Source organism: Aspergillus pseudoviridinutans (assembly GCF_018340605.1).
Source record: "Aspergillus pseudoviridinutans IFM 55266 DNA, scaffold_1, whole genome shotgun sequence".
In the NCBI taxonomy this organism is placed as follows: Eukaryota; Fungi; Ascomycota; class Eurotiomycetes; order Eurotiales; family Aspergillaceae; genus Aspergillus; species Aspergillus pseudoviridinutans.
Genome location: NW_025091281.1, coordinates 3,949,485 through 3,966,401, shown reverse-complemented (window position 1 = coordinate 3,966,401; position 16,917 = coordinate 3,949,485). Strand labels below are relative to the sequence as shown.

General features: G+C 49.5%; 3 protein-coding genes across 3 annotated transcripts; 1 reads left to right on the top strand and 2 right to left on the bottom strand.

Moving 5' to 3' along the window:
* Positions 1-2,299: 2,299 nt before the first annotated feature.
* Asppvi_001362 (putative S-adenosylmethionine-dependent methyltransferase) lies at positions 2,300-3,544 on the bottom strand (the record flags this gene model as incomplete). The annotated part of the gene is made up of 2 exons (XM_043297659.1): positions 2,300-3,293; positions 3,486-3,544. The coding sequence occupies 2 exons, from the start codon at positions 3,542-3,544 to the stop codon at positions 2,300-2,302; spliced, it is 1,053 nt and encodes a 350-aa protein (XP_043153594.1).
* Positions 3,545-4,427: 883 nt separating this feature from the next.
* Positions 4,428-6,554, bottom strand: dspD (putative protein-tyrosine phosphatase; the record flags this gene model as incomplete). The annotated part of the gene is made up of 1 exon (XM_043297658.1): positions 4,428-6,554. The coding sequence occupies one exon, from the start codon at positions 6,552-6,554 to the stop codon at positions 4,428-4,430; it is 2,127 nt and encodes a 708-aa protein (XP_043153593.1).
* A 6,461-nt stretch (positions 6,555-13,015) lies between these two features.
* On the top strand, positions 13,016-16,173 carry Asppvi_001360 (putative LPXTG-motif cell wall anchor domain protein; the record flags this gene model as incomplete). The annotated part of the gene is made up of 2 exons (XM_043297657.1): positions 13,016-14,221; positions 14,323-16,173. The coding sequence occupies 2 exons, from the start codon at positions 13,016-13,018 to the stop codon at positions 16,171-16,173; spliced, it is 3,057 nt and encodes a 1,018-aa protein (XP_043153592.1).
* Positions 16,174-16,917: the final 744 nt, after the last annotated feature.

Genomic DNA, 16,917 nt, shown 5'->3' with positions numbered 1-16,917 from the left:
TGATCAGAGGGTAAATAAGTAAGTAAAAAGAAAGATGACTGATGCTTAGATATTGCAGGAAAATTATCTGAACCTTGACAGGAAGAGGGGGGAGGAATGGAGAGTGAAAAAAAAAAAAAAAAAAAAAAAAGTAGTGATGAACTCCCCTGGCTGAAGAAAAGAGTTCCGATCAACTTGATTTGATATCGCACAGGTTCCTGACTAAAGGGGGCCCGAAAGGGCCAGCGGCAAAACAGGGCGAGAGTCAGCAGAAATACGGAGAAGATACAAGCAGCTACCTTAGTTACAAGGACAAAGGAAAAATGGCTGTAGATAACTTAGGTTGCAAGTAGTTGGCAGTGATGTGATCATAATAGGATCCACTCAGCATCTGGAATCCGATATCACTCATCCTGGGGGAGAACCTGGCTATGATATCTGACCAGAACAATTTTTGAGCATTAGACTAGATCGAGTCCAAAATTTAGATGGCATACTGACTCGGACGGAACTCCAGCAGACAGAAAGAAACCCAAAAAAGAAAAATAAAAAGTCAAAAATTGCAGGGCAATTATGATCTGAACTTGAATACTGAACTGGGCAAGACTCAAGAGATCAGCTGCCCTGTCATCCGCACGGGCACTTTAGTAGACGATCACATCATTAGGCGTAATAAATCAGGTAATTTACTCAATTACGGAGACTTTCTTAAGAGATGCCCCACCAGCACCGCCCATTGCCCGTATCGGAATTGCCTCATCCTATCGATTGTATGAGACGTTGACCCCACTGTTCAGTCCACGTATGGGCATACTGTAATTTTGGTCACTGACGCCGTACAATTGTACTCTGGTTCGCTGGCAATGCTCTCCCATCGACCGGTCTAGGGCTTTTGGAAGAGACAAATGATGTCATGCATGCCTTACAGTACGTTGGACACCAGATCCCCGTGTTCACCCCATTTCAGATAGGGAAACACGTATCTCTGTCTGTTTCACTGTTACATGCCGGTATCATTACCCATTGAGACACCTGACCCTGGCTTACCACAAACGCACGTTGCTTACCTAGCTCAGCATGCCTTAGTTACGTTGGCTCTATCAGCAAGCCTTTATCATGATCGCCAGGAACTTCCCATGCTAGTGGACCGAGAGGAAAAGGTACTATGATATGAAGATAATAATGGCAACTAGCACCACAAACCAATTGACTGATGATCACAAAACATCCAGCAACATTCCTCTCCTCAATCAACGAGGCAGACACCCCATTGATTACTTATCTGTGCTAAACGGACTTGTGGTCGTCAAGGCTTCATTTTCAGTCCACCTCAGTTACGAGGTAGCGAGAAGTACCTATTGATAGGCCCATCAAACTAAACAATGCACAACATTCAGTTACCGCTTTTGTTCCAGGGAGCAGAGAAATGCTCCAAATTCATCAACAAAACCGAATCCATTTGCTCTTTAACTAATTGACTTCTCAGCTCAAAACAAAAATTCTCGGCTTCTTCTCCTCCCCGCCCAGCACCCCTCCGTCCTCCATCATCTTCTTCAGCTTCTGCACCAGCGCTCGATTTCCAAGGCGAAGTGGAACTGGAATGAAGAACTATCCGAGGATGACTTGAGTGCATTCCTCCCCCATTTATTCCTGCCGATGTGCCCTCCTTTAACGGCCACTCAGGAGACACCTGCTCTACTCACCCCGCGTTATGGAAACCTCGAGATCGCGATTTCTTTGTACCCAGCCAGGGTGAAAAACAGAACAAAGAGGTTGCGCCTTTATCGCAAGAAAGCAAAGTGAATCAGGTTGAGGAAGGGAGAAAACTGTTTACCCACCTCTTCTGGAGTGTAGGTATAGTTGTCGCGGAGGGTCACCGCGGCAGACCATCCATCATCCCCAAGATCAGTACGGCCGATGCTTCTGTCAATCACTGGGGCGTTTCACGACTCTTTTGCTTTCGCGATAAGGGTATCTTCACCTGTAGTACCGCCGCGGACTGCTACTGGATACGATCTAATCATGAGAATATCCCGCGGAACAGGCCTGGGTCGTTATTGGGTTCCACTTAGGTCGAGCAATTGTTCCTTTCTTTGAGATGTAGTGCAGAATGGTTTTGCAATTGAAAGGATCCATGAGTGGGATCCAAATTCGGCAACAGCGAAAGGCAAAGACCTCAGCAGAGGTTGGCGCCTGTGGGAGAGGGCGAGGCACCGGAGAACAGGAAGAGATGGTGTGTTGTGGCCGTACTGCAAAGCTCCTTTTACTAGCCTGTCATGGATAATGTTTTGCACAAGGAATATATATCCAAGAGATCTATCTAGTCCACCCTCTGGAAACACACCGTGCAAACACCCTGGCCCTCCTGACCCCCAAATCTAAACTTGGGATATTCCACACGCCCCCAGACCTCCAACCGGTCAGAGCCAGGACCCTTGGCCTCCTCGCTGGTGAACCAGCGAACCAACTCCTCCTCAGTCCAATTGCAACTCGTCACGACCAGGAACCCGCCCTTGCGCACTAACCTGCGCGCAATACCAGGATACCGCTCACACACACGGCGCTGGATCACCTTCCCCTCCGTCTTCCCCTCAACCACCACCTCCTCCGACAACGAAACCGCATCAAACGTCCCCTTATCAAGCACGATATCAAACCCGCCATGCGCATAGGGGAACCAGTCCAGCCGACCCTCCTCGTCCAACTCCCCCTCTGAATTCAAAATATCCCACTCCTCAAACCGAATCGCCATATCCTTATCCTCCTCGGGGACCGGAATCGCCTGCGCAGTCTCGGCCCCATTCGAAACAACCACATCCTCTTCCTCTTCCCCTTCTTCTTGTTCCTCCCCTTCAGACTCACTCTCACTCAAATAAGCCGAATGAATCTTCAACCGCTGCAACTCCCTCGCCAACTCCACACTCCGCGCCGAATAATCCACCCCGAGCATTCCCCCCCGGAACCCGCCCCTCTTCCTCAGCAGCGCAAGCATACTCCCGTTCCCCGTCCCCAGGTCCAGAATGCTGGGCTGCCTGCGCCTCTCCTCATCGCTTAGCGGCTTTTTCGTTGTAGCTGTTGCGGGGAGGGTATTGCACGGCGCGAGCGGGAAGCTCTCATCCGTCAGGAAGCGGAGGACTTTCTCGGGGGCATTATGCTCCGAGAACCAGGATGTGCCTGGGTCGTCATCGTCGTCAACAGATTCTGACTCGGATTCGGAGGAGTCGACATCCGCGTCGGCGGTGGGGGTTGGTCGCGCGTTTGGCTGGTGTTTACTCGAAAGGTGGGTKAGGGTTCGGGCGTAGTAGGTTTCCCAGCTGCATTGAGCATTAATTAGCAAGAGAGGTAAATCCGAATCAATAGAAATGGGGATCTGAGTAAATGCATCTTGTTCGTGGAGCTGCCTTTCTTTTTTTTTTCTTTTTTCCCCTTGTTGACATGCGGATGGAGGGGTACGCGGGGTAGGCTGGGAAAATCTGTTGAGAGGCTGATTTCGTGCGGCTACCTACTAATTTTTCGTGCCCAGTTCGCTGGGAGACAGGTGTGCCGGATGATTCTCGTCTGCCATGATTCTGCGCGCGGGAATTCGCTGTGCAATGCTATGGCTGCTATAGTCTATAGCTGCGGCGATGAAAAGTTGATACGGACTGAAATCAGTGGATGACGTGAAGCGCCAAATCAGTACCCGTCTACTCGGGCTTTTCGGCCCGCTGTGGATAAGACCTCTACAGTGGACAAGTCTACTAACAGTTACTACAGAAAGAGTCAAGGATCTACTTTAGTAAGGATGTCAACAACCATTCAATGGATTGGTTTCAAGGATACTGTTCAATGGGTATTCCGCGTTCGCCGTTGTTTGAAATGCAATCACACCAACAGTGTGCAAAGATGAGCACCACGCCAGACGCTTCTCGAATATCGAAGCAATGGCAAACTCTCAGTCACAGAACACCACTAATATTACAGGTTATTAGGCAAACAAATGCCGCACTTTGTTCTTTTTGAAACACCCCCGGACGCCGTTCGACCATAAAAAGCATGCGAGATCGAGCCGATGCTGAATCAATGCAACAATAAGCCCTCCAATCGACCAGTCACTTACTGGTCGAGGAAAAAATGCTGATAAAGGTTGGGAATAAGAATGCAAATCACGACATCAAAGCCTGCTTTGGTCATCGAGTCATCAAAGTATAGGAAACATAAGGGTAAATAGTCGAAGATCAAATGGAAGTGGAAAGGAATGGCAATAAATGAAAACTGGAGATCAAGGAGAGAAAGAATGTGGCCCAGTAGAGGGACGAAGACGCGGAAGGAGACAGAGGAGCGAAAGTAAGTAATGCTCAAAGAATGAAGGATGAAAAGAATCAAGTCATGGAATCATTTCTCCGACGTAGCCCCAAAGCATCACGGCAGAGACAGGCTGTCTTAAAAAAAAACCATTAAGGCAGTTTTTATAAAAATTCATCAATATTCCTCATTATGAGTCGCTCGTTCCCAGGAGGGGGAGACCGAGGGTCTGCTGTCTCTGTCCGAAAATGAGGACCGCCAGGAAGACGATCTTCCAGCCCATCTGGGAAGGGAGGAGCAAGAGACGGTGCCAGGAATTGGCTCGTCCGTGGAGAAAACAAACCCAGCGGATCCTCGACAGTGTCTCTTTCAAAGGCATCTGCCGGCGCTAGAGAGCGCGTCCCATCATCCTTCGCAGCCGTCTGTACCGTTTCGAATCGCTGGCGAAGGGGTAAAGGACGAGGAGACAAGCTTCGCTTGTGAGACAGAGACTTGGGAATCCTCCAGCCGCTGATTGACGGGGGCGTGGATTGCTCTGTCGAGGGCACAGAGAGAGTACTCGAGGATGTCTGTGACCGGCTGGCTGGGGTTGCGAGCCTAGAGTAGCCTGAGTTGGAGCTAATACCGCCTGGAGGCGTGAAAGTCGCCTCTGCTGTCCTTCCAGACCTCGAAGGTTGGGGTTCAGAGCCTCTTCGGGGTCCCTGCACAAACCATTCCTCGGGCGCAGGCTTGGAGGCACCACCCTGCTGCAGCCTTGAGCGAAAATCAGTCAATTGATAAATGAGACTCATGTTGGGCCCAACCCAGCGACTCCGTCCCTTCACGATCTCGTACATGGAATTAAAGTCCAGGTGCCGGTTTTTGTAAAGGCCATAGGCAATCACTAGAGAGGCGGATCGGCTAGCGCCTAGTTGACAGTGAACGAGGACCTTCTTGCCTTCAGAAACACGGGAATCGATCAACTCGCACAGTGGGTATAAGTCGTCCAAAATCTCGGAATTGTGGTCCCAACCTACGTGGATATATTCCGGCCCGGAAGAGTCACTGCAGGGCGTGACCGGCGACTCAGTCTCAGATATGGGATATTCCAATGCAGACTTGAAAGAAACTTCCGAGACCGCAGTCGGCGGCTCTGCACTCGATAACCGTTTGGCGCTGGCTGAGGCACTTCGCCAAGCGCTCATCACCGTTCCATTATCCGCGCATGCATTAGCGAACGGGTTTGCAACTTCCTTCGCAACGTTTACAACAACATCGAATTGAGCAGCCTCCTGCATTGTTGGCTCCAAATAAAGATACACTCCAGAATCGTATATTTGCACAGGGCCATTCGGATAGCCGCGCTCGTTTCGCTGGGTCGATTCTCTCGAGTCCAGATGGTCCTCTTCTTCCTCTAGTTCATGCAGGACTCCACCCGCAGGTGAGCCGTCTTCGACGGCCGACTGAAGGGGCGAGAGATTATGTTCCGAAGCTCCTGACGGACGTCGGCTCCCATGGTGCGTCACTGGTCGCGGCAATTGCATGCCTCCCTTGGGACCAAAAGACGGCGAGAATACTGAAGTCAGAGAAGGCGAAGATTCAGTGTGTCTCAATGAATGGAGGCCACCAGGTGTTGGTGGGACCATTTCCATAACGTTGCTGGAGAAGGATCTGTCAAACCCAGGAGTTTGGATAGTTAGGTTTGCAGGCTTTCGTCGGCCGCTTTTGGGAGGGATATGCGCGGGGGAGGGTGGGGCGGAAAGATTGCGCTGGGAGGCTGTCTCAACTACCGAGGCTGTTGCGATCGCTGGTCGCGACGATTGCGATGGCGGAGGCATTCTCAAGGAAAGATTCTTGAGATTGCGCGCCCGCCGACCTGGAGAATCCGGACGCGCTCGGCTTAGTACATCCGGCGAGCGTTTTGACATGGTACTTTGCTCTCCCGAGAGCGATTGGTGTTCAATATTGCGCGAGGGTGGCATGAACTTGGGAAACGACAACGGCATCGCCGACGGAGATTCGGGTGAAGAGCTGGGGGTGGTGTCTGCGGCCAATGGAGAGTCGAACGTCGAGATAGTAGTGGTAGGAGACGAATCCGTGGATCCCGAAGTCACAGACGAGATACTCGTCCGGTGCCGAAAGGGAAGTGGTCGCCGAGATGTATTGACGGTAACATGTGGAGGAACCCTGAGAGGTTTGAGTGCTGCGCTATGCTCCTCTCCCTCGGCGAATTTGGGCGAGATTCCACCGAATACCGACATCAAGGACGGGAACGAGTCCGGAAGTGACGGTGGGCTGGTTTGCACAGGCATGATGGACCAAGGCCTTGAAGTGGATCTGCGTTTGAAAGGGGACACCCTCTCAGGATCGCAGCTCTCGCGAGGTGCTGGTGCAAAAACTGATGTACACTGATTGCATCCAGACAGCTGAAAGGAAAGAAGTGTCGCACTTGCTACCTGCGCAAACGACCTTTTCGACGAAGAGCGATCAGCGTCCATGTTTCCCAACTTCCGTTCGCTTTACCAAAACATAAGTATCCCAAAGTGGAAGAATGAAGCAAACGCGGCTGCAAGGAGTGAGACCAGGCCGACGATCAGACTGAAGTATAGAACGAACGACAACAAAAAAGCTATTGAAGAATGAGAAAGAGGGATCAAAAAGCCATTGACTCCATGAGGGACGAGTAAGCGAAGATTAAAGAGGCGAGCAAAGGAACAAATGCTTTGAAAGAGAGACTGAGAAAGCGAGGTAGGTAGACAGAGAGGGGATGAGCCGGCCAGTGGGCGGAGGGACTGACTCTTGAGACAATGTTGAACATACCAAGGAATGCCACAAGAGGACCGTTTCCTCTTTGAAATATGCCAATGCCGAGCGTGTAAAGGATTGTATTGTGAAACAGGAAGAAAGCCGGACAAAGTAGCCACAACAACCAAGCCCGTCAGAGAATAATAAGGATAAAGGACAAAGCAGTTTGCTCCGTTTTCAAGGATTACTGCAAGAGAATATAGTAATAAAGATGACTAGGGATCGGTTCAGCTTTGGCAAAGGACTGGGGAGAGAATTGCCGCCCGGTGTCTTCTATGGGCAGTCGTTCCTCCGGGGAATGACGAAATGAATAGGGTATCGAAAGTACTATCCCAGGTCTGAGCTCAAGGAGAAGGAAGGTAGGGAATGGCTACAAGACCGACTGCCCACAACCCGGATGGAGAGATCGAGGGGCGAGTCGAGTATGTAGGAAAGGATCCTATCAAGAGGGAGGGGAGAAAGACAATTGAAGAGGGGAGACGGAGGGAGGGGAAGGAGAGAAGAGAAGAGAAGAGGAGAAGGGAAGAGATGAGAACGAAAGGGAAACGAAAGAGGTTCCTCCAACAATGACCCGCGATAAGTGTGGGCAGAGGAGGAGGAACGACTTGTTACCTCAGTAGTCACAGAAAGCCCATCATAAAACTGTAGAGAGGGCCAAAAAAAATAAAAAATAAATAATAAGTAGTAATAAAAATCCATACCTTAATACTAATAAAACGAAGAGAGATCGCTAAGAATAAAACAACGCCGGAGCAAGCGGTTTGAGCCAACGGGAAGGAGACGAAAGTGATTGGAAACAGCCCCGGCAGGATGGCGGGCTGCGTTCTAATGGACAACCTATCAAAATACTTCCAGCTGTGGAGCAGACGCAGATTGACCCCAGTAAGCCTGAAGTGGGAGACCAATCAGGTTGCAGTACCGCGGGACATTTAGCGCCTGCAGCTCTAAATTTAGCCGCCCAGCTTGATATGGGAGGCTGGTATGTGCAGCATGGGCGCCAAAGAGCTCGCAAATCAGATACTACCTACTAGATCCTGCCAACACGAGCGTATCAGCTAGTTGGTTTGTCCTATGTCTGATGTAGATTGTACAACGGAACTGAGGATGAATCGGTTTGTATCTGTATTGCTCATCTCCTCATCAAGTTTTTTAGTCTCCTTGGTCATTCAGGTTATGTCTAGCTGAAGGTGGTACTGAAACCGGGGCTGGTGGGTAAGCATAATTGTGATGCAACATTTCGAGGATCTGACTATGTAAACAAGAATCCCAGACCACACCAATCCGGTGAAGGGAGCTGATACCCGTTGTATCCCTGAATCGATAGTTTCCTTGTTTCGGGTTTCTCTTCGAAAAATCGAAAACCTAGGTTCTCGGGCTGCCCCTTCGGTTCTCCCTCTTGTTTGAAGTTCCTTCTTCAGTCAAGGGTCTGGTGCAAGTGCAACACTAATACACAAACGGGCTCCACAATCGGCACTACTGGGGCGAAAGATTTGAAAGGCCAGACTGACAAAGGAAGTAAAAAACAAGATCGGGAAAGGTCGACGGCGTGGCAGATGTCAAACCCAATAGACAGATCGATAAAAGGGCCATGACAAATATTCAGAACAAAGGGTTGCGCTGGTAGCAAACAGTAGTTGACAAAGTCAATTATCGAACAAAAACACAAATCAAATGCTATTTGGATATCCTGGTGTTGTTGTCCTCAAAACGCTCAAAGTCCCTCCTCTCCGTTTGAATTGGGGTATCACGGCTCAACATGGGTCTATGCCACAGTCGTACTAGATCCGGACAGGATTTTCATTTGCACACGGGTTGTACGGAGTAGTAGCGAGTACCTACTGTTATAACATGGGCTCCATACTCCATCCCCAGCAAGCACGCAACCCAATAACTCCCCTTTTCCGGCCAATGGTCAAGGAAACTCGAAGAAGGTACGGGCGTGCAACCAGCAGAAAGATCCTTTTCCAGAAGAAGCACAGAACGATTGCTGAAGATGATAAAGAAATTCTCCGAACAGAAATCACAGATCAACGAGTATTTATCAGAAAGCCAGACTTGATGAATTCCAAATCTGCTGCCCATCTGACCCGCTTTAATTTGTGCACGGTCACCTGGTTTCTGCGGCTGCTTGCTTCTATTCAGGGCTCGAATCGAACTGGTTCTGAATTGACGCAGGAGACGCACAATTAAAGCTGGAAATATATCGGCGTGCAATAAAATGGTACAGATTAATGAACACTCTCTAAATCTCTCTATCGTCTTCACTACATTGCGCAAACTCAGGTACTACCTAGTTAGGCAGCTGGTAATCCGGAGAGAGGCTCTGTAACCGCTGCCTGGGCAAATTATTCCAGGTGCCTTGATTAAGCTGATTCTGAATAAACGTGAAACATAAGAAATGGCCATCCTACCATAGGATCTCCTCGAGATCGTCCTAGACGCGCGCCCCTGAGCGGCGTTGGAAGGCGAATCTGTAAGGCAATATGGTGTACTCCTGATCAAATCGCCAAGGAGGGAAAACCAGGCTAACAATTTGTAATTCGATGCTCAGACCACGCAACAAAAACAACATGGAAACTTGGAGGCTACGTTCTGAATCCCGACTGGAATGCCTAGTTCCATGTTCCACCTCTATCTACAAAGTAGATATCAAGACGTTGCTTGTTTGATCGTCGCGAAGATGAGATCTCCCGCTGACCTGTCAGGTTTATTCAGAGAAAGACAAAAGATGAAGAAATTCGTCTTCTGTGGGATTGAATTCTGAAACAGGCCAGAGGAAAACTAGTCGACCTTATCAATAATAGTGCGCGCTAACTGGAACTCTTGAAGTTGGGAGGCATATTCTGAAACACACCAGAAGAGATGCTAAGCCGCTAGTTCCAACTCTAGGACTCAGAGCCAGTCACGTGTTGTTGCTGCTCATTAGATAACGGACAGTAACATGCCGTCCCCAGGCCATCTTCTCCTGAACTGATCAACCTGATCGTCTTGATTGATGAAGAGATGATATCCTATTATCCTTGAATTCTGTGGAAACACCTTCATGGGTGACTGAGATTACGAGGTATCCCCAGTTTCAATGGGTCTTTTGCTTCACTATAAATGGTAAGCGCTGCTTCTTCTCCACTGGAGTACGAAGCAACTACTGACTCCGGGTTGTGATTGTCGGACTCCATTCATCCAAGTGTCCTGTGCACGGTTTCATCTCCAGTTCCTACCAAGGTGGAAAGCAAGCCGTCATCTTTTCCACGTGGCTATCCAGTCACTCTGAAACACTGTTGATATTGAACAACCTCATGATCATTGAAGTGAACCGTCATTTTTATTATTCCGAGAACTTGGACCTCTAGTTCGACTTCAAACATCAATCAAGCAGGGATACTGTGGAGTTAGCCTTATTGCGCCCTATTATTACTCGAATCATAGAGTCGTGTTTGATGGCATCTTGTTGCAGTCAGATTTGCGCCCATTTGCAGCAATCGATACGACTTAAGGACAGTATGGCTTTGATTGTCCATGTCGACTTTGATCTGCACCATCCAAAGTCAAATGCTTAATGAAACTACCGAGAAGTCGGGTGCGTTTCTTCGGCTCAATAATCGATTATCGCAACCCAAGTCTAGCGGCTCCATAAGACTGCGTCATTAACTGATCATTCATGTCTCAGACTAGCGGCAGCTAGTATTCAACGGCTCCTCAAGCATCATAGCCACTTGGTCAAAGCTTCAGCCCGAGAAGAGCTCTGTCACTTTTAGTGCCAGGTAGTGACATATGAGGATTCAGAATATGTTTCAGATTTGTCTTTCGTGATCCCGTACGCCCGGCCAATATACCTCAGACGGCGTACAGCTCTTTGGCCCCGTAAAGCATCGCTCTAGTATCATTGCTCCTGATTCGGGATTCGGTAGGTGTCATCGCTCGGATATATTGGATCATATCACGAATCACATGGTGCACAACTGCTACCGAGTTTTGCACTTACTGAACGATATGAGGTTGTCCAGCCAAAATAGCCCCAGGTTTGTATAAGGTGACTGTCGTTGGCATGGTAATGAGGTTCTACCCAGTCGCCTATTCTGGGGCCTTCATCGCTCCGTGATATTGATGCATGTGATAACTGATCTCAATCAAGGTCCCATTATTGAACCATTTGATGGTTGATGTGTCTCAGTTGTACTTGTTTCAAATATGACCAGGATCCTGAATTTTTCCTGTTCAGCAGAAGCACGGAGACATGAGCGGTTCTTCCTGGGATGTAGAAGTTGTCCTTGTAATGATTCATATGCCGGTGCTCCGAATTGACCTACTGCTAGATCAAGGTTGCATCATACGACCCCCTGAGTTCGAACATTTCAGGAGATTACTATCCGAACCGGTTCTTTACCTGTGAACATTTAGTCTTGGTTCAGATATGATCTCCGAGTACGAGGAAAATCTTTCTGATGCAGGAGAAATGTGAAGACCATCACACATTCACCCCTATGTTACTCCGTTTCTCAGGTAAGCTATTCAAGCACTCCACTAAAATAAGAATGCTAATGCTATCTTTGTTCAGTTTCTTAGCGATCAGATCCTCCATGCTTTACAATTTTACTAAGCGATAGGAGGTACCAACAGCGTACCCAGCCCTGTTTGACGAGGATAGATTCAATGCATATACACATACATGCCACCTCGACTAGCCACACGTGCTCCATGTCTCTTCCTTTTTCAGACCGAACTGGGCCTCCGTGTGACCGCATCGTCTCCAACCATAATCAGGAGGTAATCTCTAAAGGAATCTTACCCCAGTTGTCACTTCAGATAAGAGCTCGGCCTTCTCTTTCTCCTTTCCCGATATCGAGTTCAGAGACATGATTTATCTCTCACCGCAAGGAAATGCTCTGCCAAACGATGATGACACACTGCAGCAGACGTGTAAAGGGAAGTAAGGGGGCTTGTCTCGGAAGGTAAGCGATACGAACCTGGTTTTGTTTATCCGGGGCGGTCGACATAGACTATTATCAAGCTCGCCTCATCCAAATGATTGCGATATGCTCTTCGAAAGATCGAGCAAGGGGTCTGCAGGACTACGTGGCAGTCCAGGTCGACGCAGATGCCAACTACAGTTGAATTGTCGGTTTGCTAATTCCTGGAAGCATTTCATATCGGCCTCAGATGAAACTCTGGGGGCACACTGTCAAATTGGACTTAGAATATTCCCAATACTATTTCAAAAGTTTGGACCAAGGATGGAGACTGCATAAACCATGGTTCAGCGGCTTCATTTGTTTGTTGTTGCTCCAGAAACTATATGCATGTTATGTAAGAAGAGGGAGAGAGAAGAGGAGAAAGAAGAGAGAGATGAGGAAAATTGATCGGCTCTTAGGGTTTTGTGTCATATTTTCAACGGCTTTTTCTTATCCACTTCTTTTCAAACACTGACTGTGTCGGAATCGTCACGGTCTCCTATGTCAGGATATCTATCCATCAGCACAGCGTCTATATATTTTCCGCCGGAGGACGAACACCTAAGGCATTCTGCTGGCCGAACTCCATCTTCTTCTCGAATCTTATGTCATTTCTTCTCATCTCAGATACAGAAATGGACACATCATCTTGCTCAACGTTTATTCTCCGGCGTCTGTAGCCCCGTCTGAAGGTGCTCCACTCAGCTCCAGATTATCCCAGCCACCATCAGCTTCTGTTCCTGGTGGCCGATTAGCGTTCTTTTTTTTTCCCTGTCTAATGAGATCAGTCACCACTGTCATGGAGATTACTGCTATTAGTAGAGCTGGTTGATTAGAGTGGTACTCCGTAGATAATTATGATGTATTTTTTTTTCTGCTTGCTTCCCTGCTTGTTTCCAGAAATCTAAGCGTTCAAGTCTAGATCTCTCCCATGATCCCATCATCACCTGCCAGTCTTCCCACCAATTCGATTCGAACATGCAATTGTGCATCCTGCCGATGCCTGACCTACATTGCAGATGTCCAAAGACGTTACTTTTTCCCCCGTGTCCACCATCATCCCACGATCTCCTCCAGACGATCTCCCAAACCCTTATATTCGACTTCGTCGCCGACAGACAGATTCCGCTGTGGTTCTGAAACGTACCATTCATGCACCCCAGAGAGACCGGCATTCTATTTTGGCTCGCCGTTCGATTGCGAATCCTCCATTGGCAGCTGACTCGATTCCTTTATCTTTCTCTCCCACTACCTCTTCTGTCTCGCCCAGGTTGAGCCTGATAGGGTCATCGGCGGGTCCAACACAGTGCGAGGACTCCCAGAAACGCCGACAGACAACAAGCTACCAGCTAGATGATCGTCAACATAATCAAGGCTCGAGCCACAAGTCTCATCACGACGACCAGAGTAACGCCAGAACTAAAGTTTTGGGCCGTCAGACCGTCATGTTTGCGGCCGCCTCCCGTGACACGGCCAGGGCAGCCACGCTAATATCCACCAGTACCAGCGCCTCCCCATCAGCACCAGCAACAACAACAACAACAACCACAGCAACACCAACGACAACCGCACCAGCAAACTCGAGCTCATCATCATCATCATCGCATCCCTACCCATCTTTTGCTTCATCACCTCGTCTACCGCAGAGTCGATTTAGCTTCGAGTATCAGCTTCCCTTGCACAAGCGGGCCCTGACGACCCAAGCTAGCTTTCCCAGTGAAACCCCCTCAGACACTGATCCGACTCCGAACCCCCAGCGCGCTTCCTTGTACGACAGATCTCGGCGGTCAGTGCCAACCTTCAGTACCTCCCGTGTTCGCAATTCGACCGCACCTGCTTCTCCGTCGCATTTGCCGTCCCCGTTGTCAATCTCGGAGAAGTCTAGCGATTTTGCTCTGCCGTTCGATGCCGACTCGATCGACAACGCCTTGAGTTTCAATGCATCGAAGCGTCGTCGTAAACAGTCCTTGTCACACTCTCAGCAACAAAGTCAGGCAGATGTGAAGAGGAGGATGCCGGTGTCAACAGCGACTTACGTCCAGGGGAGCCCACAGGCAAGCGATCGCGATCGCGCAATCCAAAGCATAGATCAGACCGATCAAGAGGATGGCGCTAGAACGCCACTCGCAGAAGATCCAAAATCCAAGAATGAGGACATCTTCTTGAATATTGCCCGATCAGACTCAAAGCGGCGCGACTCCTTGGGGCGCTCAGAACTTAGACGGGTGAGTGACAATCTGTTTTGGACGGCGATCACGACCCTTTTGCAATCCTTGCCAAATTTCCTCACGCGGTCTTTTGCTAACAGCAGTTAAATACAATATAGTCGCGGCTTGGGTTGTCTAATGGTCACCTTCGTTCACCCAATTCTCGATTGAATGAACAGACGCCTTCCCCTGATCAACTACGGTTGAGCACTTACGACACCCCCTTGCACTCCCTCAACAATTCCCCATCAAACCCTTACAGCGCCCTTCCTTACTCCTACTCGGCCTCCGCTCATCCCCTTGATGACCATCCCCGCTCCCGACATTCTGCAATAGGCTCGAGTTCGAGGTCCACTCTTGGCATATCGAGAAGTAGGCTTGGTCAGGCAAGCCCAGAGACATCACCATACTCCCCAGAACTCCACGTAGAAAGAAGGGGTTCGCTACAGGATCCTCGAGTTTACCGCCATTCTGCTCTTGCCAGCCTTCGAAGCAGTCGACAGCCGTCGGGTTCCGATGTCACAGAACGGCCGCGACCCGAGCATGATCGATCCCGGCAGGATGGCACCGAGTCGACCTTGTCAACGACTGCTCCGTCTACAGTCTGGGATGAGCTGGAAGATCTCAAGTCGCGAATCAAGAAGCTGGAGTTGACCGGGAAGCTGCCGCCGTCGTCTCAAGCTGCGATATCGACAGTCTCCGGAGAGCGACCGCGAACTGCAACCACTACAGTAACGACCGTATCCTCTTCTCCAAACCACAACCATAAGATAAGCCCCTCAATGGGGGAAACAGAGGCTGCCACGGCCACAAATCCGGTGCACCCGCTTTTGCAATCGGCTCTATTCAAAGCGAGAGATGTATTGAACAACGAGGTGTATAAATCGCTCGAGGCCGCAGTCACGGATGCACTGGCTCTCTCAAGCCTATTAGGCACTAATAAAGCACCCTCTAGTGGAATCTCGGTTGTCAATGGCTACAGCTCCTCCGACCGGCAGTCTAGGCGAAAAGCCGACAGCGTCTGCCGCAGCTTGACAGAGCTCTGTCTCGCTTTGTCAGACGAACAGCTTTCCAAACAGCAAATGCCCGCCGGCGACGATGATACTATAACCCATTTACCGACTAGCGCGAACGAGGAGTCGTCAACGCTGAGTCGTTCCCTTCGACGCAGTATGACCTTGGAGCCCGAGGTCCCAGGCCGACGAAAGAGCACCACTCATGTATCTAGTCGTCTGGAGGCACGTCGAGCAAGCCTGGTCAATACGAACGGCAACAGCAGCAGCAGAAAAGACCACTCTGCTCTCCCAGATGGCAATAGTCCCTCATCGCCCAGCGCACCTGCTCCTAAAAGCCGACTCAGTCGTCTCTCAACTTCATTGCGTAGCAAGAGGCTACAGCCCGAGGACGAAGACGCCGACCAGCCAAGTCCACATAGTCGCTCGATCTCAAGAGCCATGACCGACATTGACAATTCAGCAGCGGCACAGCGCCTCTCACCACGGCAGCGAGTCGCGCATGGTTATACAACCTCCCAACCAGTCTCAGATCCTCAGCGATCTCAAGGTTCCAGATTGTCGTATCAACCCACGCGTACACAGCTACAGCAACCGCGCACCCCGACCGCCGCGCAGTCCAGCATTCCTCTACGCAGAAGCCTTGCGATTCCGGCAAACTATACGCCAACCACATCGCGCTTGAACATTCTTGCTGGTTCTCGCAGATATGGTGCCTCTGGTATTCCTTCAGCCGCAGGTGATGGTTCGGTGCCAGACGGCCAGGGTGATGGTTTGCCCACTCAACAAGGCCTGTATCAGACAAGAATTACCGCGCCATCGAGCAAGCAGGCAGCCAGCTATACACCCATCCAGCAGAACCGAGTACGAGCAAATAGTATGGGAGTACGAACATTTGGCCTCAGGCAGCGACCGACGGCCGCATATGAAGACCCTTTAGATGTGAGCATCGACTGATCAATCGACTCGTTCTTGTTGTTCGTACTTTTCCCGTCTTTAAACCCATTCGGAGTCCGTCGGTTTCATTTACGGCTTTTTTTCATCTAACGAAGCGATTCATACCTGGGTTTTGGATATTCTTCAGCCGGCGCTTTTTTTCCTTCCGTGTCTACCATTCTGCTTATTTGATTGCCCTGGCGTTTCTTGCCATCATTAAACAAGCACAGCGATACGGGCTCGATTGCGACGCATCATAAATTCCTTTCGCACAGAAGCATATCCTTACGAATCCACGCTCAATTTCGATTTCTGTCTTGCCCCGATACATACATACCTGCATGCATTGACGACATCCACATCCCATTCGATGTTTCGTGCTCAGCACAGGACATGGTCTGGTCTACAGTCCCTTTTCTTTTCGAACTCATTCTACTTTCTACTCCATACATATCTCTACTTCATGCTCTGGGTCGGTAAAGCGGCCACCCATCCATTTCTGATTTGCATCCGCACATCCAGGTGCATACAGCATAGACTCCTTTCATTCGCGTTCATTTTTTGGACTGTTTATCTCCAAGTTCATGTATGTAGTTGACTTTCTGTTGTAACAGTTTCCAAGCCAACAATTGCATGATGAACGATTGTAAATGCAACGCCAAATTTGATTGCAAGTTGAATACGTCTCTATGTAGTCCGAAATCATGGTTTGTCCACAACGTAAGTGATGATTACTAGAGAGATTTTGTCCCAAGAGTGGAAACT